This window comes from Galeopterus variegatus, unplaced genomic scaffold (genome assembly GCF_000696425.1).
Source record: "Galeopterus variegatus unplaced genomic scaffold, G_variegatus-3.0.2 Scaffold6621, whole genome shotgun sequence".
Taxonomy (NCBI): domain Eukaryota; kingdom Metazoa; phylum Chordata; class Mammalia; order Dermoptera; family Cynocephalidae; genus Galeopterus; species Galeopterus variegatus.
The window spans coordinates 1-18,732 of NW_007732732.1; the positions used below are offsets into that span (position 1 = coordinate 1).

The 18,732-nt window shown below is 40.1% G+C and overlaps 1 protein-coding gene across 1 annotated transcript; it reads left to right on the top strand.

The window, feature by feature from the left end:
* Positions 1 to 264: 264 nt before the first annotated feature.
* CCDC6 (coiled-coil domain containing 6) lies at positions 265 to 18,494 on the top strand (the record flags this gene model as incomplete). The annotated part of the gene is made up of 5 exons (XM_008591089.1): positions 265 to 425; positions 5,591 to 5,747; positions 8,316 to 8,416; positions 15,969 to 16,093; positions 17,142 to 18,494. Coding segments are annotated over 5 exons (739 nt in total), but the record flags the coding sequence as incomplete, so codon positions are not given.
* Between the last annotated feature and the right edge of the window lie 238 nt (positions 18,495 to 18,732).

The window sequence follows — 18,732 nt, forward strand, 5'->3', positions numbered from 1 at the left end:
TAGAGATTTTTCAGTAATGCTTAATTACCTGTGGTTGTTTAAAAGAATAAAAGGAGATTAGATCCTTCACTTCTGTCCTCTGATCTGAGACAGCAGGTAAGGGTGACCAGAAGTTGTTGAAAAATGGGCAGAGGAGTTAAGCAACCCTGATAATTCTGGCAATTAATGGGAGCTTTCTTTTAAAATAAACCCTCCAGCTAGTAGGTTTTTTGTCTTTTAGAGGCAAACTGATTTTCATTATTGGAATTTTTCTTTTCAATGAAGAATCCTACAGGAGAAATTAGACCAGCCTGTCTCTGCTCCACCATCACCTAGAGATATCTCCATGGAGATCGATTCTCCAGAAAACATGATGCGCCACATCAGGTTTTTAAAGAATGAAGTCGAGCGGCTGAAGAAGCAACTTAGAGCTGCTCAGTTACAGCGTACGTAGCCTCCATTTTCATTGCTTTCCTGTCTCTAGAATTAATACATTTACCAAATGCAGAGTATTACCCATATTTACCATTGAATTAAATTCATCAAATTCATATTGTAATTGTAGCCTCCATTTTCATTGCTTTCCTGTCTCTAGAATTAATACATTTACCAAATGCAGAGTACTACCCATATTTACCATTGAATTAAATTCATCAAATTCATATTGTAATTAAATTCATGTTTTATTTTATTACTGATACATGCTTACATAAATAGACCTATCATCCTGGAATAGATTTTCATTTAAACATTATAGTAGGGGAGGACAGACCACTTAGAATGCTTCTAGAGAATAATTTAAATAAATTCAGGAGGGTCCAATGTCACAGGTAGTATGTTTGATCCTTTCCCCCATGTTCATCTTGAGGATTGTGCTAATAACAAAAATATTGTAGGAGACCTCAATGTGCTTTTGGAATATTAAGGCAGAATTAGAGTGTTTACATTCCTTACTACTAAATTTAGCCTTAGCTGGCATTTGTTCACAGTATTTGAAGAATAAATGCTTTTGAAATTTATACTTAATATTCTAGAAGAGGCTAAAGATGTTGAGTTGGAAATCAAAGGAGCTGGATTTCTGAATGCTTGATTAGGTCCCTGTGTGTTTTCTTGGGTCTCCGCTATTTCTACTTTTTTGGCTGCTCAAATGTATCTTTTTAAATAGATAATACAGTGAAGGGTATGCAGTGAAAAAATAAGTCTCACTTTCACCCCTGGTCCCCAGGCACTGGTTTCCACAAATACACATTTTTATCGTATTCTTCCAGATAGATGTATCTGTGTATATAAAGTTCTTTTATACAAGTAGTAGTACAAGAAGCATACTGTTTTGCACCTTTCTATTTTTACTGACTATGTCCTCCAGTTTTTCCCTTCCCGTACATACAGGGCTGCCTTAGTCCCTTTTTAAAAATCTACATAGTATTATATTGTATGGATAGAACAACTTTAACTAGCCTCATAATGACGGACCCTTCTCGGTTGTTATGCCGCAACTGCAATGAACGTCTTTGTACACATGGCTGATACCTGTGTAAGAACACCTTCAGGATAGATTTTAGGAAGTAGATTTGCTGGATCAAAAAGAATAAGCATTTAAAATTTCAGTGGTTCTTTGTTTTCTTCTCTGAAGTTCATGGCAAGTTCTAGTACAGTGGTGCATCAGGATCATCCCTGGACATTTAAACAGTATAGCGTGTTAGTTTCCTATTTCTGCTCTAACAGATTACCACACACGTGGTGGCTCAAAACAGTACAAATTTATTGTCTTCCAGTTCTGGAGTCTGCAGTCTGAAATGAGACTCACTGGGCTAAAATCAAGGTGTTGGCAGGGCTGCGTTCCTTCTGGAGGCTTTAGGGGAGAATCTGTTTTCTTGCCTATTCTGTCTTCTAGATGCTGCCTGCATTCCCTGGCTCATGACCCCTGGTTAGCAGTGGAATAAGTCCCACCTCTGCTTCTGTCGTCACATCTCCCTTTATAAGGACCTTTGCAATTATGTTGGGTCCACCTTGATAACCCAGGATTACCTTCCCATCTCCAGGTCTTTAACTTAATCACATCTGCGAAGTCCCTTTTGTCATGAAAGGTAGTAGCATTTATAGGTTCTAGAGTTTACATGTGGACATCTCTAGGGGACCATTGTTCTATCTAACACCACCATATACAGGTCTCTGGGTTTACTCTACAGGTAGAACCTGGTCCACTGAATTAAAAAAAAAAAAAAAGTAATTCTGACATGTACCTCAGGTTGATAACTACGACATATATTCCATGAAAACAAATGAAATAAATCAAATCAAGGAGTTCTCAAATATTAGTTATTTTAAGATGTGTTTCAGTTTTTGTTGTATTGGGTAGACAAATATCTTTTAGCACCTTTCTGAACTCTTTCTGGTGCTGTCAGTTTGCCTTTTTCTTCTCCACTTACACTTGCTATGTTGTGCTTCAAGCAAAATTTTTAGAAGAATTTGGGAAGAGTTTTTTATTTTTACTACTTGCACTGTAGCGCACCATTTGGTCTTTGAGGAGACCGCAGTTACCAACAAGGCATCTGTAAGTGCTATTTTGATTTTGCGAGGACAGAGAAAGCTGAGCTGAAGAAGGGGCAGGTGGCACTGGGCTGCCTGTAGTTGGTTTGGATTGGGCTTAGAGGAAGAGTTAGTGACTTCTCCTCGTCCATCTGCCTCATCCTCCTGGGGTCAGATGACCCTCATCTCCTTTGGATGCCACAGGCCTCATCTGAGCTTAAACCTCTCTCTCCATAGTTCTCAAATCTGGTTGAACATTGGAATCCCTTGGGAAGCTTTTTAATGCTTCTCCTCGTCCATCTGCCTCATCCTCCTGGGGTCAGATGACCCTCATCTCCTTTGGATGCCGCAGGCCTCATCTGAGCTTAAACCTCTCTCTCTATAGTTCTCAAATCTGGTTGAACATTGGAATCCCTTGGGAAGCTTTTTAATGTACCAGTAGCCAGGCCTCATCTTCAGGGATTCTGATTTAATTGGTTGGGGTAGGACCTGGGCATCAGTGTTTTCTAACCATAAACTTGAAAGGGAATGCAAAATGTAACAGGCCACCTTTGGATTATTTGAGTCTGTCTGGAAGTCATCTCGGTTGCCACTATCTTTGACTAACTATTGGGAAATGGCTGGAGTTGGGGGAAATAGAGCTGTGGGCCTGAAGTACTAGGGAGCTCTGTGTGAGAGAAGGAAGGAGGATGACTCACGGGAGGAAGTCCAGTCAGGTGTGGCGGTAGGTGTGCCAGCAGAGGGCACCTGAGGAATGCCGGGGTGCCAGCCATCTGTGCCTGGGTCTCTGACACCCAGAGGTGTTGGATCCAGTGTCTTCTCTGAACCTCTGGCTTCTGGGTTAATTGCTGCATTGTCAGGAAGTCTTCAGCCATCACTTCAGGTGACAATCTCATCTGTAGATTATCGTTTAAGGATCCTCGTGTGGATTCCCCAGGTGGTAAGGATTGCTATTTTCTTTGAAAGACCATGTTTTCTCTTAAATTATTGTTCTTGGGGCCTCATGAATCTTCAATTCTGTGAAGCTTTCCCATTTATGGAAAAGAAAGTCAACTTGCTCGGACAGTCATCTTTCTATTTCAGAAAACAGTAAATACTCCAAGGGGCCAATCAAGTGCTTCCTGTAGAGCTAAGTGAAAAATTCTGCATGCTTGCATATTTGGGCTGAAATAACAAATCATTTATATTAAAAGTGCACTTTGTAAATGTTTTCCCAGCATGCCTTCAACTAAAGAGATTTTTGCATCTGGATTAGACAGCGGGGTTTCTGGCTATATTGAAAACAAATGAGAGATTTAGTGTTTTGTGCACATAATAGTGTTTAATAATTTTGGTATTTTTATTTGAATTTCTAAAATAAGGATTTTCAAGAGCTTTTATATATTCTGTAATGATGCTGTTTTGGAAATCATTGAATACCTATCATCAAATGTCATTATTTGCTGAAATGCCAGGCCTTCATCGAGTTGCTAAAGACTGAAACTAATTTTCCATGCTTTGGGAGTTGAAGTAGGGTCAGTTCTTGGGAGAGAAGTGCTCAATGTGGCATTCAGCTCTTTCCATCTTTCTTAAATTTGGGCTGGGCCAATAATATGGAGCAGCACACAATAGGAAACACTCAGACATGTTCATGGCCACTCTGAATTTGTAGCTATTTCTCAGAAACGAGAAGTATATGAAGATTTTACTTTTCCCAAGTTCATTGATTGGGGCAAGGAAAAGGAAGGAAGCAAACACTGAGTTTTATATTAGGGTTATTTTTGTTACTTGGTAACAACAGATTCCATCTGAGATAAAGCAGAAAGGGAGGGGTATGGGACAGGAGGTGGGGGAGACATGTTTTGCCTTTTTTTGGAAGAGTGCTGGAGTGTGCCACAGAATCCTGAAAAGAATTATCTCAGAAGGGTAGGGGTTGGGATTAGCAGAAGGAGATTGTGGAGCTCCGTGAAGATGTCAGCTCCCATTTCAGATTCCTGGGGGAGAGAATCTAAGCAGCTCAGCCTGGGTGCAGCGTGCAGCCCTGAGGTGAGGTGTTAGAGCTAACTGTTACCATGTGTGTTCTTCTAGTACCCTGTTCTCGGTGTGCCTCTGCTGCCATGCACGGTGGGTGTGCTCACAAGTGTCACAAGCTCCCATGCAGGACTCTCTCTGCGCCTGGAGTTGGGAGGCAGCTGAATTGGTGCTTCGAGGGGAGCCCGTGGGCGGAGTCTATCTCCCTGACCCCTTCCTCCCAACAGCTCTGGCAGCCGCCACCTCGGACTCAGCTACAGTTGCTCTGTTTCCTCTTCCACTTACAGCACTTGAGAACGCAGGAGAGTGGGAGTGAAGATTAAGAACCTCCTGGCACTGTCTTTTATATATTTTTTCTAAATGCAAATCATTGTTAAACTTTGATGTTTGGGATAAACTTTGAGTCCCTAGGGGTTGGGATTAGCAGAAGGAGATTGTGGAGCTCCGTGAAGATGTCAGCTCCCATTTCAGATTCCTGGGGGAGAGAATCTAAGCAGCTCAGCCTGGGTGCAGCGTGCAGCCCTGAGGTGAGGTGTTAGAGCTAACTGTTACCATGTGTGTTCTTCTAGTACCCTGTTCTCGGTGTGCCTCTGCTGCCATGCACGGTGGGTGTGCTCACAAGTGTCACAAGCTCCCATGCAGGACTCTCTCTGCGCCTGGAGTTGGGAGGCAGCTGAATTGGTGCTTCGAGGGGAGCCCGTGGGCGGAGTCTATCTCCCTGACCCCTTCCTCCCAACAGCTCTGGCAGCCGCCACCTCAGACTCAGCTACAGTTGCTCTGTTTCCTCTTCCACGTACAGCACTTGAGAACGCAGGAGAGTGGGAGTGAAGATTAAGAACCTCCTGGCACTGTCTTTTATATTTTTTTTCTAAATGCAAATCATTGTTAAACTTTGATGTTTGGGATAAACTTTGAGTCCAGACCTCATCTGTGTGTGAGAGCGAGAAAGACTGTCTCGCAACAGGTCCCTCTGTCAGTGGCACAGGGGCTGACCTGACCTGAAGCCTCCTTTTGTAAGATTTGGGTTTGATCATGCAAAATGTGGTTTAATTTGAGAACTCTGGCTTTTCAGATTCAGAGAAAATGGCACAGTACCTGGAGGAGGAACGTCACATGAGGGAAGAGAACTTGAGGCTGCAGAGGAAGCTTCAGAGAGAGATGGAGAGAAGAGAAGCCCTCTGTCGCCAGCTCTCAGAGAGCGAGTCCAGCCTAGAGATGGATGACGAGAGGTGGGTGCATGGCCTTCCTACGAGTCTTGTAAAACAAAAAAGAGGGGAAAAGCCTCCACGAGACCTCTCTTTGCATCCTGTTAGATGTGGAAAGGAGATGGCTTAAACATGTACTTATTGTGATGATGGGTTACCACCACATTGTAGGAGATGCTAAGAATGGGATAAGTGAAGAGGATTGAATGTTTTCCTTAAACACAAAAGAAGAAAACAAAATGCCTCTCTAAGATTATTTTGGGGTGGGGCAGGGCTGGCCAGTTAGCTCAGTTGGTTAGAATGCAGTGTTATAACTTGAAGGTTGAGAGTTCAGATCTACCTACTGGCTGGCCGCCAAAAATAGATCCATAAAAATAAATAAATTTGGTAGGGAGAGATATGGAGGGCAGAGGGTTATATGTAGATAGGCGGCAGAGTTTGCATTTTTATTGGATTAGTTTACGCCTGTGTTATATCCATTTAAAGCCCGGGAGTGTCTGAATTCCTATGCAGTCTACATATAGCAAGCTGTAGCGCAGCTTGAGGACACAAATGCAGGCATGGGACAAATATAAATCTAAAAAATTGTATTAATCAGCAGAGAAACCCAGCAGTTAGGGAATTAGCCTTTCTCTGAACCAGATCATTTCTGTAGAAAAATTCCCCCTTCTGGGTCAGGGATGCCCTTGCCTTACGTGGGCCATATTTCAGTGTGAGAGGTGAGACTGCACATCCTCAGGGGACCCTCCAACAGTGCTGGTCAGCCAGTGTCTGAGAGCAGGGTCTGCTAATGGCTATGACAAATAGTGCTGTCTGTTGATGCCAGAACATATTGTCTGAAAACACATAGGCAATAATTAGCACTTCAGCACTATGTGGAATAGATCCAGAGGGCTAACAAAGCTTTTGACCAATTTGCTATGGACAGTGGTATTATCATTTCAAGAAAAATGTTAGATTTTCTATAATAAAAGTCTATATTTTTATAAAGAGAAAAATTTATAAAAATAGAATAAGTTATCCTATTTAAAATATCTATGTGTATGCTACCTCATTTAAAAAGAATAACGATATCTTTTCTCAGGTTTGTATTATAAAACTACCATTCTTAATTCTAAATTTCACTGATCTATTTCTGATAGTTTCTTATTCTGTCTAAACTCCTTATCCTCTGAGAACTAAAAATGTCAACTAGAATACTAAATAGCTTATTAACTACATTATTAACTTTAAGAGACAGAGCAGAGCATGTGTTAACATATGTAGCACCCTGTATCCAATTTTGAATGAGACACACTGTAAGGGACACTTTCTTCTGACTACAATGACTTCAGGCTTCCAGATAAATAACTTTTTTTCCAGTACTGGTATGCACTCCAAAAGGTTTGCCTTACCTTTTATAGGTCAGATTATCCCAGATAGAGTACAGCTGCCCAGTAAATATTTCTTTCCCTACTAGGAAAGATGATGACATATTTGGGAGAAAGAAAATAGTCTGACACTTACGACCACGAGGCAGTACTAGTTGCCTCGCTGGATGTAGAATACAAGGAAAAGTCCAACCTCGTGCCACTATGGTGGGCTGCTCCAAAGAGGATAGGAAGAATCGATAGCATATATTTAGTTGAGATACATGTCAAATTAGGGAGCCTGGTTTTGTTCAAGTCAAACAAACCTGCTTAGAAATGGCTGAGTTAGAGTTTAAACGTGAACTAGTTGAGTGCCAGGGCTGAGATACAGGTGTATGCCTGTGTGGCCGCAAGGCCTGCGAAGGATGGTTTATCAGGAATTCTCTCAAGCAGAAATTTCTCCTCGTCAGCACTCTGTGCTTGGTTCACAAAATGAAAGCTGATGTTGCTGATGATCATGCTTCAGAATTCTCAGGTCTAATGTGACTTCTGAGTCCAGGAAGAAGTCAGACTTGGCACAGTGTGGCTAAGCGTGATCTGACATAGGTGCTCAGTAGTTGTGTATTTTATTACGTTCTAACGTGTGGCTGCTTGTTAGGCAAGGCTCACCTTGTAAACTATTGATGTTCAGTTTGTGGGAGTACATATATTTAAGCTTTAATTTGATGACATAAATCTCAGAGGGCTTGCTTGGTTTTGAGTTTCAAATAACAGTGTGAATGTAACCATTAAAAAGTGGACGACTTTGTAATTCTTGGGACAGTGGAATTTCTGTACAGCTGTTGTGTGACAGAGAAAAGGCTGGTCCTCTGTGTTGTATGGCTAAGCTCTGTCACCAGGCCTCCAGCCTGAGCTAAAACAACCTGCATTTTTTTTTTTTTTCCTTTTTGTCTTTTTTACTGACCGGTAACGGGATCGCAACCCTCTCCAGTGCGCCACCGGGCCGGCCCAACAACCTGGATTTTTTAACCTGTGCTTTGGGGGGAGTGAGGTTTGCCAGACGGTGAAGCAGTGTGACCTGGTGAACCATTTTATAAATATCTTTTAGCTATAGCATCACTCTCTAGGCATTTGGGATTTTGACCTCAAGATGGGAACCCCAAATATTTTCTCATAGGAAAAAACTCTCTTAAGAACTATTTAAATGCAGGTGGTTTGATCATTTTCCCCTCTCTCCTCTTAGGTATTTCAATGAAATGTCTGCACAAGGACTAAGACCTCGCACTGTGTCCAGCCCAATCCCTTACACACCTTCTCCGAGTTCAAGCAGGCCTATATCACCCGGTGAGTACCTGTCTTCCGCTACTACAGTGACTGATTTCTGGTACATTTAATAGGCAGTCCTGATGGGGTTCCCTTCGAGCATATAAAAATCTTGTAAACAGATAATTGTCATGTGTTTTTAAAAACATCAAAAACAAATCACTATCAAAACTAAGAGTTTTAGCTTGAAAATTTGAAGCATAAATGCCATAGTGCCAGTTGATGTTTCTCATCATTTCTTTTTTTAATCTAAAAGGAATTTGACCCCAAACACCTTTTTGTCTGTGACTATGATTTTATGTGGCAATGGATGAACAAAAACCTTGGCTAGCTTTCCCAGGTGCATCGTAGCGCATCTTATATGGGTCCTTTTAGTCTATTCCACGTGCATTATCTCATTTTTATTCTCAGGATAATTAATGTAGGCATCACTTTGCTTGTGTTAAAATGAAGGAAACAGCGATGAAAAGGTTCACTACTGGTCACACTGTCTGGAAGTGGCAAGGCAGGGAGTACCTGTGTCCGAAGCCAGAGTTCCTTCTTGCCTGAGTTCTTTCTAGCCTGAGCTGCCTCCTCACATTTCCTAATGAGCAGTCCTTGGCCCCAGAAGGCAGGCCGTACAAGAAAGAAAGAATTTCTGTCTGGCGGTCTGCTTCTAGCTTTCTCTTGGAAGCCTTTGCCTCAAAGGCAGACTTGTCTTCATCTGAGCCCAAAAACTCTCTCCCCAGGGTGTCTGGCTCAGTGCCAGCTCTGTGGGGAGCTCCCGGGCCAGGAGGGCAAGTCAGTGATCCAGCAAAGGAGGGAGACGGAGCAGAGGAAGGGGGGGAAGAAAAGGTAGCGGGCTGCAGGATTGTGTCTTGTGACTGCAAAGTGAGACCAATTTTCTTGTGCTTGCTAGTAAGCAGATTTTAAACAGAGCTGGGGAAAATAATGTGTGGGGGTGGGGAAGGGAACGCAGGAGGAGTTTCACAGTAGAATAGAGTGAGGTGACTACCTCGAAGGGTAGCAGCACAGAGGTTCTGTTGTAAAGCAAAACAGCTTTGCGTTAGGGTGTCAGCATCTTATTTGGTCTGTTATCCTGCCCGTAAGGCCAATGTAGGGGAAGTGGTGCTGTCATGTGGGTTGCCATAGATAAGTGTGAGATAGAAATGGCTTGGTTTTATGAGTTTAGGATCAAGCCCAGCACACTGTGCTGCTGTAACTTTTTTTTTTTTTTTTTAAAGAGAAAAATCAAAAGATAGAAAGTCCAATAGAAAGAGTGGCAGCTTTTGTGTACTTCATGCCGCCTTGCTCTCTGGCGTCAGGCGTGGGTAAAGAGGGGTGACCCCAGGCCAAAAGGACCTTCTATCATGGATCAGTGGCACAATCATCACCCCTTGTTCTTGCCTAGAGGATGTTCCTGAGTGTTTCTCCTACTCTTTGGTGGCCTTAAGTCTCTCTCCAAAAGCTTCTCTTCCTAGCTCCCTTTCAGTTTTCCCAAAATAGCACTTGGGTTTTATTATCATGATAAAGGTCTTTTTTTGCCTTCTCATTTATTGATGTAAAAGGAAGAAGCAAGATGATGGGTTATTTTGTAGTCAATGGTGATGTTGATTAATATTAGATATAGTTTAATATCCTGTTTATTTAAACCTAAAGAAATATTTAGAGGTGTGTGATTTTGAATAGATTAAAACTAGTGTTGCAGTCACTGAAAAAAGAAAAACAGATGGCAGACCTTGGTTGGGAATGTTACTTCCATTATAATAAGTATTCTGCAGAAAAATCTTATTCCATTTACATGATTTTGACTCTGACTGCACCTTGTTCCTGCAGTGGGACCTACTTCAAGTGTGGGGTTTTCCCTTAAACTATGTAATAATAACACCTAGATTTTTTTTTCCTTTCAGCTAGCCTATGTGAGAATATTTTAATTTTAAGTTCTATAATGTCATCAAAGTAGACTTTATCTACTATTTGGCAGCAGAATTACTCCCTCCTAGTCTAGTACGTTGCAATGCTATACGTAGTAGATCAACATAGTCTAAATGTTCCAGTTTTCTTCTCACTTTAGTTTTTATTAGAAGAATTTGTTTTTCAGTATTAAGAATATCTATCACTTCCTTGCAGAAATAGGTTGTTTGTATAGTTTTTATTTCCATTTTAAATATTTTGGTTCTTCCTCTTCCTTTCCCATTTTTGGTTAACATTGGAAATCTTATATTTTCACCAACTTGTCAAAATATTTTGCATCCTATGTCACTATTTGCTTGAAAGATACATATCCTAGAACTTATGAAAGTTCCTCTTCATGATTATATATGGGCTTATATATGTGAATTATATATAGGAACAGTGTTACTCTTCAACAATTATTTTTTAGGTTGTTCATTATTTTATGCAGCCTAAAAAAAGGACATTCCCAATTAGCATGTAATTGCTGTATTTAAATCAGGGATGAACAATAATGAGATCTAAAAGGGTCTGTACGCCAGTAAATAAAAGTAGATAAAATAATAATAATAAAAATAGGTTTGCACACCAATACCAATGAGTATACACTCGGCACCCAGATCTTGGTTTCTAATTCCATTCTCCAGTGGAAAGAACTAGGACTATTTGGAGAAATGGAAGTTTTAGGGCTGGGACATCTTATAGTACAAGAAAGTAAGGAAGTGCTCAACAACCACAATGATGGGGATATGTCAGAGGGATACAGGAGCTCCCAGACACCAAAAATGGAACAATTTGAGTGCTAAATATTATAATATTAGATTATAATCCAAGCATAAAACAAGTTTACTTAGTCCATACTGACAGAAATAAATGAATAAAAAAACAGGGAAGAAGAGACAAATCTGCTACAGAGAATTCCAAGTGACATATGTAAATACTCCCTCCTCAAGGAGGTGGATATAACTCTGTACTCCTTAAGTGTGGGCTCTGCGATTATAATATTTAGAGGTAAAGTATAGGAGGAAAACCTGGCAAAGGAGACCAGGAAGTTGCTACTAGAAAAGTGGAAAGCACATTGGTATATGATGTCACTGAAGTCAAGACAAAGTGTCTCAACAAGAAGGGAGTGGTCAGCTGTGTCAGCTGTAAGGTAAAGTAAAATGAGAAGTGGAGATCAGCAGCTGCATCTGGCAACGTGGAACTCACTGCAGCCCTTATCTGGAGAGGTTTGATGGAGTGGCAAGGACAGAAGCCAGCCAGGTCAGGGGAGTTAAAGAGGAAATTGTGTCTAAATGGTTTGCATTTTTACAAAGAGGATGTTTTCATATGTGACTTGTGTGTGTAAAATAATTTTAAAAGGAAAAAAAGGTCTGTCTTTAATTTGTTTCCACGATTTTTTTTCTTTAGCAAAGAAATATTAAAGAAAATTTGGGGCCATCAGAAAGATATAAAGAAGCAGAAATAGTCATCAAGAATCTTTCCATCTAAAAATGATGTTAATATTTTAGTGTTTTCTTGTGTCTTTCTCTCCTGACCCCTGCCCCTTGTGATTTTACTTTAGAGGGTCGGTTTCGTATGTATTATGAAGTACTTTTGTATCTTGCTTTATTTTGCTTAGGGTTCTTTTGGGGGGAGTCATGAATTGCTTTTAGTCATCTTTGAAATTTGCAGTCTTGAACTTGGCAGCAAAATTGTGAAATAAATCTTGAATTTTTTTGCTTTAGTTAATGCATTTTCATATCAAAGCAAGAAGTTTATTCCAGCAACAGCTTCGTAAAACCATAATATTCTACTTAATAAGTTGATATTTGCAGTTTAACAATTTCAACATAGGTTTTTGGAATTTTTATTCTTTATTATATTCTTGGGTGAGATGGTAAGATGCCTGATGATTAGAACTTAAGGGAAAACAAAAATTAGTAAGACATTATCCCTGGCCTCTAAGAGTTTATAATCAACAACAGGACCTGGGGAAGTAGGTAAAAATAAATAGAATGGGCCACAATAATCAACCACATTGTATATTGACAAAATAAAAATTTAAAAAAAATTTTAAAAAAAGCAGGAGAAAAAAAAGAAAATTTATAAATTTTATATATTTTATACACTTAAGGTAAGTTAACAAATGGCAGTACATTCGTTCGATGAAATACTAATCAGCAATAAAAAGGAATTACTGATACATACAACAACCTGGATGGATTGCAGGGGCATTATGCTGAATGGAAAGAGCTAATCTCAAAGAGTTACATACTGTATGATTCAATGTCTACAACATTCTCAAAGTCACAAAATTATAGTGTTGGAGAGCAGATCAGTCATTGACAGCAGTAAGGATTATGGGGACAATGATTGAGCACATGCACACACATGCAAAGAGTGGATGTGAAAACTAATGAAATTCAAATGAAGTTTGTACTGTAGTAACTAGTATCGAGCCAATGTCAATTTCCTGGTTTTGACAGTGTGCTGTTCTTTGTAGGATTTCATTGGGGGAAGCTGGGTGAAGGGTAATAGAAAATAAGCTAGATTTTTTTTTTTTCCCCTTAATGAATTGAATCTCCTGTTTGGGAATGAGGATCCACTTTCTCTTAAATTTCATCACTTTCATAAGAAATAGAATTAGGATTTTATTCCCCAAAGCTATTTAAAGTAAACCTCTCTTCCCTCTCCAAATTGAATGAAGTCCTTACACTAAATATCACATTAAATGACCAGTGAGCTCCCAAAGACTTGTACTTTACCTCTAGACCTCAATTTTGTAAATGTAATTCAAAAATCCACAATTGGAAATATATCAAATAGAAAGCATTACTAATTGATAGTCAGATCAAGGAATAAAAAAAACCCTTAGCCTTAGATGTCAAGGGCACAGAAAAGTCTTGTGATGGGACAACTAAAAGAAAGATTGTTGGCTGAATGTCTCAGTCATGGAAGCACAGAAAAACATCCTTAACAGCTTCTGGTTTTCCTGTAATTCAGAAAAGTGGTAAGTAGAGTTTGTGTTGCTTGGCATCCAGTAGCCAATCTTAGGTATAAAGGGGTTGACAATAGGTAGTTCCTATCCAAACACCCCCAAATTTCTCTTTGGTTTCCATTTCCACTCCATCCATTTGTATGGAAACTACCCTGTGCTGGGTATCCTGGTAAACACTGGGAACTCAAAGATGTAAAGACAGCTACATTCATGCAGTGAGAAATAAGTGATACCCCAGATACATGGAGCCTTCCACAGTAACTCTCGGAAGACTTAGGTTGCTTAGGCTGCACGTGGGTGAAGATCACTTTCTGATCGTTTTCAAAATATGGCTGTTTGGGCCTCAACCTAGACCTATTAATTATTAATAGTAAGGAGAGTCTAGACACGTGTACTTTTAAATCACTTTGGATATGATTCTAAGGTCCTAGATGAAAACTGGGGTTGTTTCTTCCCTAAATATCAGTTTCTTTCTGGAAACGTTGGCATACATTTAGAGATTTTATTCCCTGTGTTGAATATCCTCAAGTTGCAAAGTTCTCAGTGGTTTTGTTTGCCATCAGGGTTGCTACCCCCCATGCCCCCCCCATACACACAAATGTTTGTGTACCTTTTAACACTTCCCCTTGCATCTGAGTTTTTACCCCTTTGCTCTGTTTTGTCCACTTCATTCTTGTTTCTTCTCATGTCTTCCTAATCCTCTCCTACATCTCAGCTGAACTCCTGGCAAGGCTTGACTTTTTGCTGCTGTTGTTAATTATTGGGATAAGAACACTTCACATGAGATTTACTCTCAACAAATTTCTAGATGTATAATACAGTATTAGCAGCTATAGGCATAATGTTGTTCAGCAGCTCTCTAAAGCTTACGCATCTTGCTGAACTGAAACTTCATACCACTGAATAGCAATTCCCTATTTTCCTCTCCCCCCAACCCCTGGCAACCACCATTCTGTTCTCTGCATCTACAAGTTTGACTATTTTAGATTTCTCACATAAGTGGAACCATGCATGCAGTATTTGTCCTTCTGTGACTGCTTATTTCACTTAGTATAATGTCCTTCAGATTCATCCATGTTATTACTGATGTCAGGATTTTCTTTTTTTTAAGACTGAGTAATGTTCCATTGTATATGTACGCCACATTTTCTTTGTCCACTCATCCATTGGTGGACAGTTAGGTTGTTTCCACATCTTGGCTGTTGTGAATATTGCCGCAGTGAACATGGGAGTGCAAATATCTCTTTGAGGTCCTGTTTTCAGTTCTTTTGGATAAATACCTGGAAGTGAAATTCTTGGATCATATGGTAGATCCATTTTTAATTATTGAGGTATCTCCATATTGTAATCAATAGCAGCTGTACCATTTTACATTAACACCAACAGTATACAAGGCTTCCCATTTCTCCGTATCCTGGCTAACACTTACCTTTTGGTTTTTTGATAATAGGCATTCTAATGTGAGCTGACATCTCACTGTGGTTTTGATTTGCATTTCCCTGATGACTAGTGATGTTGAGCATCTTTTCATATACCTGTTGGCTATTTGTATATCTTCTTTAGAGAAATGTCTATTCATGTTCTTTGCTCATTTTTTATTTATTTTATTTATTTATTTATTTTTTTCCTTTTTGTCTTTTTTTACTGACCGGTAACGGGATCGCAACCCTCGGTGTCGCGCCCGTACCGGGGACTGGCAACGGGATCACAACCCTCGGTGTTGCGCCTGTACTGCGCTCAGCCAGTGAGCGGGAACCGGTCTCCACATGGGATCTGAACCCTCAGCGGGAGCGCCGCCGCACTCCCAAGCGGCGCACTCTCCAGTGCGCCACCGGGCCGGCCCTCTTTGCTCATTTTTTAAATAAGGTTATTCAAATGTTTTGTTTTGCTGAGTCATAGGAGTTCCTTATATATTTTGGATATTAACCCCTTACCAGATACATTCTTTATCAGTATTTTCTTCCATTTTATAGGTTGCCTTTTTACTCTGTTGATTGTTTCCTTTGCTGTGCAAAAGTTTTTTAGTTTAGTGCAGCCTAATAACACAAAGGTCACAGGTTCAGATCCCTATACTGGCCAGCGTGTGCGTACACACACGCACGCACACACACACAAACACACAGTCTTTTTAGTTTAATATAGTCCCACTTGCTTATTTTTGCTTCTGTTGTCTGTTTTTGGTGTCATATCCAAGAAATTCTTGCCGAGACCAATGTCAAGGAGCTTTCCCCCGTTTTTTTCTCTTTTTTCTTAAGAATTTTATACTTTCATGTTAAAAAAAAGTGTTTAGTCCATATTGAGTTGGTTTTTGTGTTTGGTGTAAGATAAGGGTCCAATGTCATTCTTTTGCATGTTGATACCCAGTTTCCCCAAAACCATTTGTTGAAGAGACTGTCCTTTCCCCACTGTGTATTCCTGGCGCCCTTGTTCAAGATCAGTTGATGATATATGCCCGGGTTTATTTCCGGGCTCTCTGTTTTGTTCCAGGACTTTTATATCCCTTTTATCCAGTATGCCGTTCCATGAGCCCACCACTTTTTTCATCTGTTTTCATTTTTGTGGGTGATTGAGAACCTCTGCATTTTAAGACCTCCTACATGTTTAAAGACATCAGATAAATGACTTAGAAATGACATTTAATTTGTTGTTGTTACATTTCAGGTCTATCATATGCAAGTCACACAGTTGGTTTCACACCACCGACTTCACTGACTAGAGCCGGAATGTCTTACTACAATTCCCCTGGCCTTCACGTGCAGCACATGGGAACACCCCATGGTGTCACAGTAAGTGTCTATGGGGCAGGATGTAGCACTTTACTCCTGATGGTGGTACCAGCTGGCCCTCTTTGGGAGACCAGGCTCGATACCCTTAAACATGTACCTCTCTTCCCGTCTCCCTCATCAGATCACCTTAAAACTATAGAGACTCCCCAACCATTTGATGCCAAATTCTGGTGTTGAAACTGAAATCCTTCCTGGGAGGTAAAACTTCAACTTCACTTTCTGTGAAAAATTGCCCTTTGTGATGTATAATTTGAATTCTTGCCAATGCCTCAGTTAAACCCTGGCCAACTCCTTGCCATAAAGAATTATTGTTGGTTGCCACAATGTCTAAAAGTATTTATCATCTGCACCTTCACAGTGCACTGACCCTCAATATTCTTCCCGAAGTTATAGCCTTGTTTCTAGTTTTTTTCTGAATTTCCTCTCCTGGAATTAGAAGGAAATTTAAGTGCTTCTGGTTCAAACTCCACTGAAGGGAGTTTTTTCTTTAGAGTTGGCTGTATAGTTGACCAACAGAGCGGTTAGAAATATAGCTAATAGGGTTCGAGAATTGGAGAGAATCAAGGGTATTTCCAATAAGAGAACATTTCAAGCAAGAACCCTATTTTATGAAAGCATTTAAGGTATTTCTGAAGTTATTTTGCCAGTTTAATGGACTTTATAAAAATGTTGAGCTGTAGCTTTCAGGATATGAAAACTTGTTTGAGATGAGTCATGGAAGGAATTGGGGAAACACACCTGACAGAAAAGCTTTAAGATGACATGACAGCTTTTTAAAAATTTTACAACTGTCTCTTCAAAAGGCCCAAGTCCAGAAATTTGGTGAACACAAGATTTATAGTAATTTTGCATAGCTTTCTCATAGGTGTAAGTGTAAACACTGCCTTGTTTTAAGTTTTCATTACCATTCAGAAACCAGCAGGGATAAAGAAGGAAATCACTGGTTTCTTGTCTGGTGGTTTTTGTTTAGCCTCAGCTCTGAGTCAGGCTGTGGTAAAAATGAGCTGTGTGCACGTGGCCTGACCTGCTGTTCCTGTCCTTTCTACAGAGGCCTTCACCACGGAGAAGCAACAGTCCTGACAAGTTCAAACGGCCCACGCCACCTCCATCTCCCAACACACAGACCCCAGTGCAGCCGCCTCCGCCTCCGCCTCCGCCACCCATGCAGCCTGCCATCCCGTCGGCCGCCACCTCGCAGCCTGCCCCCTCGCAACATTCGGTGCACCCCGCCTCCCAGCCTTAATGCATGTGTTTAGTCTGAATTTCAAATTGGGACTCGTCCAATGGAGCCGTCTGTCTACTCAACGCCAAAGGCTTCCTCCCCTGGCATATTCGGATCTGACTTATTTGCACTGAGGTTATCTAGGCTTCACTACCCATCATGTTGTAAATGTTTGTCGGAAATGCAGCCAGTGTTGTGGGTCTACAACACTAACAAGACGACTTTTTCCATCAGTATTTTACTTGAATCTACATGTACGTCCATTCCCTGGCTGGAACCTTTGCTATTCCGTATTTGGTAATTCAGCAGCAGTGCGCAATTTTTGCTTGGCCCCAGAGCTTCATTTTCCTGGCTTTTAAGTTTGTAAAAGAAAAAGGGATATCTTTTTATATTTTTTTTTCATGAATTTGCCGAAAATTACTGAGCTGTTATTACCTTTCTTCTCCCATTATAACGGTGTTTACCCAACATACCAATAATTCAGCACTACAATTCAGATCTTTGAAAATCTAGCTTTCAGTATAGAATGGGAAGTTAGATGAATCAGTGCCCAAGATGCATATTCTGTTTAATAGAGCTTTCTACAGATACACTTTTTACAGGTTATTTTCAGTATATGTCAACATCCATGTCTCTTGTAAAAAAGACAGCCTAAAGTAATGAATCACATGGCTGTACCTTTTCCACTTACATGGGATGGATAATTATTGTATATTAAGATGTGATTCTTTCCTTTATCCTTTATGTTAATCTTCCTAAACTGGCTCCTTAACATGAGTTGATAAATCTTGTCCTACCCACCAGTGGTTTTAATGGCTGATCAGAATGTACTGTTTGATTTCTGCTACAGAAGGCAGTGTGATTGTAACAAAAACAGTGTGATTCGCCCTTCCATTCTTTATTTTTTGTTCTCCAGAAATGGAACAAATTTTTAAAGGTGCAAAGTATTATTAGAAAATATTATTTGAAATGGACATTGTAGGAGTATCTTGGCATAATGGCCACAAAATACTATATTGCTTGGCAGAAAGGAAAAGAAGTGTAGAGGAAAGTAGCACAGTACTATTGATGGTTGCTTATTTTGCCCAGTATAAGCAAGTGCAGTGTACAAAGAAGTATATTCTGAATACATTATTTTCATTTACTCAGCACAAATAAATTGTTTGGTTTCACTTTGAAGTGGACCACTGTGAGTCACTCTTTTCTTAATACTTGCAACATCTTAATTTTTATTTTTCAGCAGTTACTTGTTTTGTATTTTGGTAGCAAAGTGATTTTTACCACCTGTGTTTGCATATTTATATATGCTGTGGGTGAAAATAACTTACTAGAGAATGTATATTTTATGATGAGAATGTGTATCAGTTGGATATAATCAGAGAACTGAAAATTTATCAGTAACTTTGAAGAGTCCGTG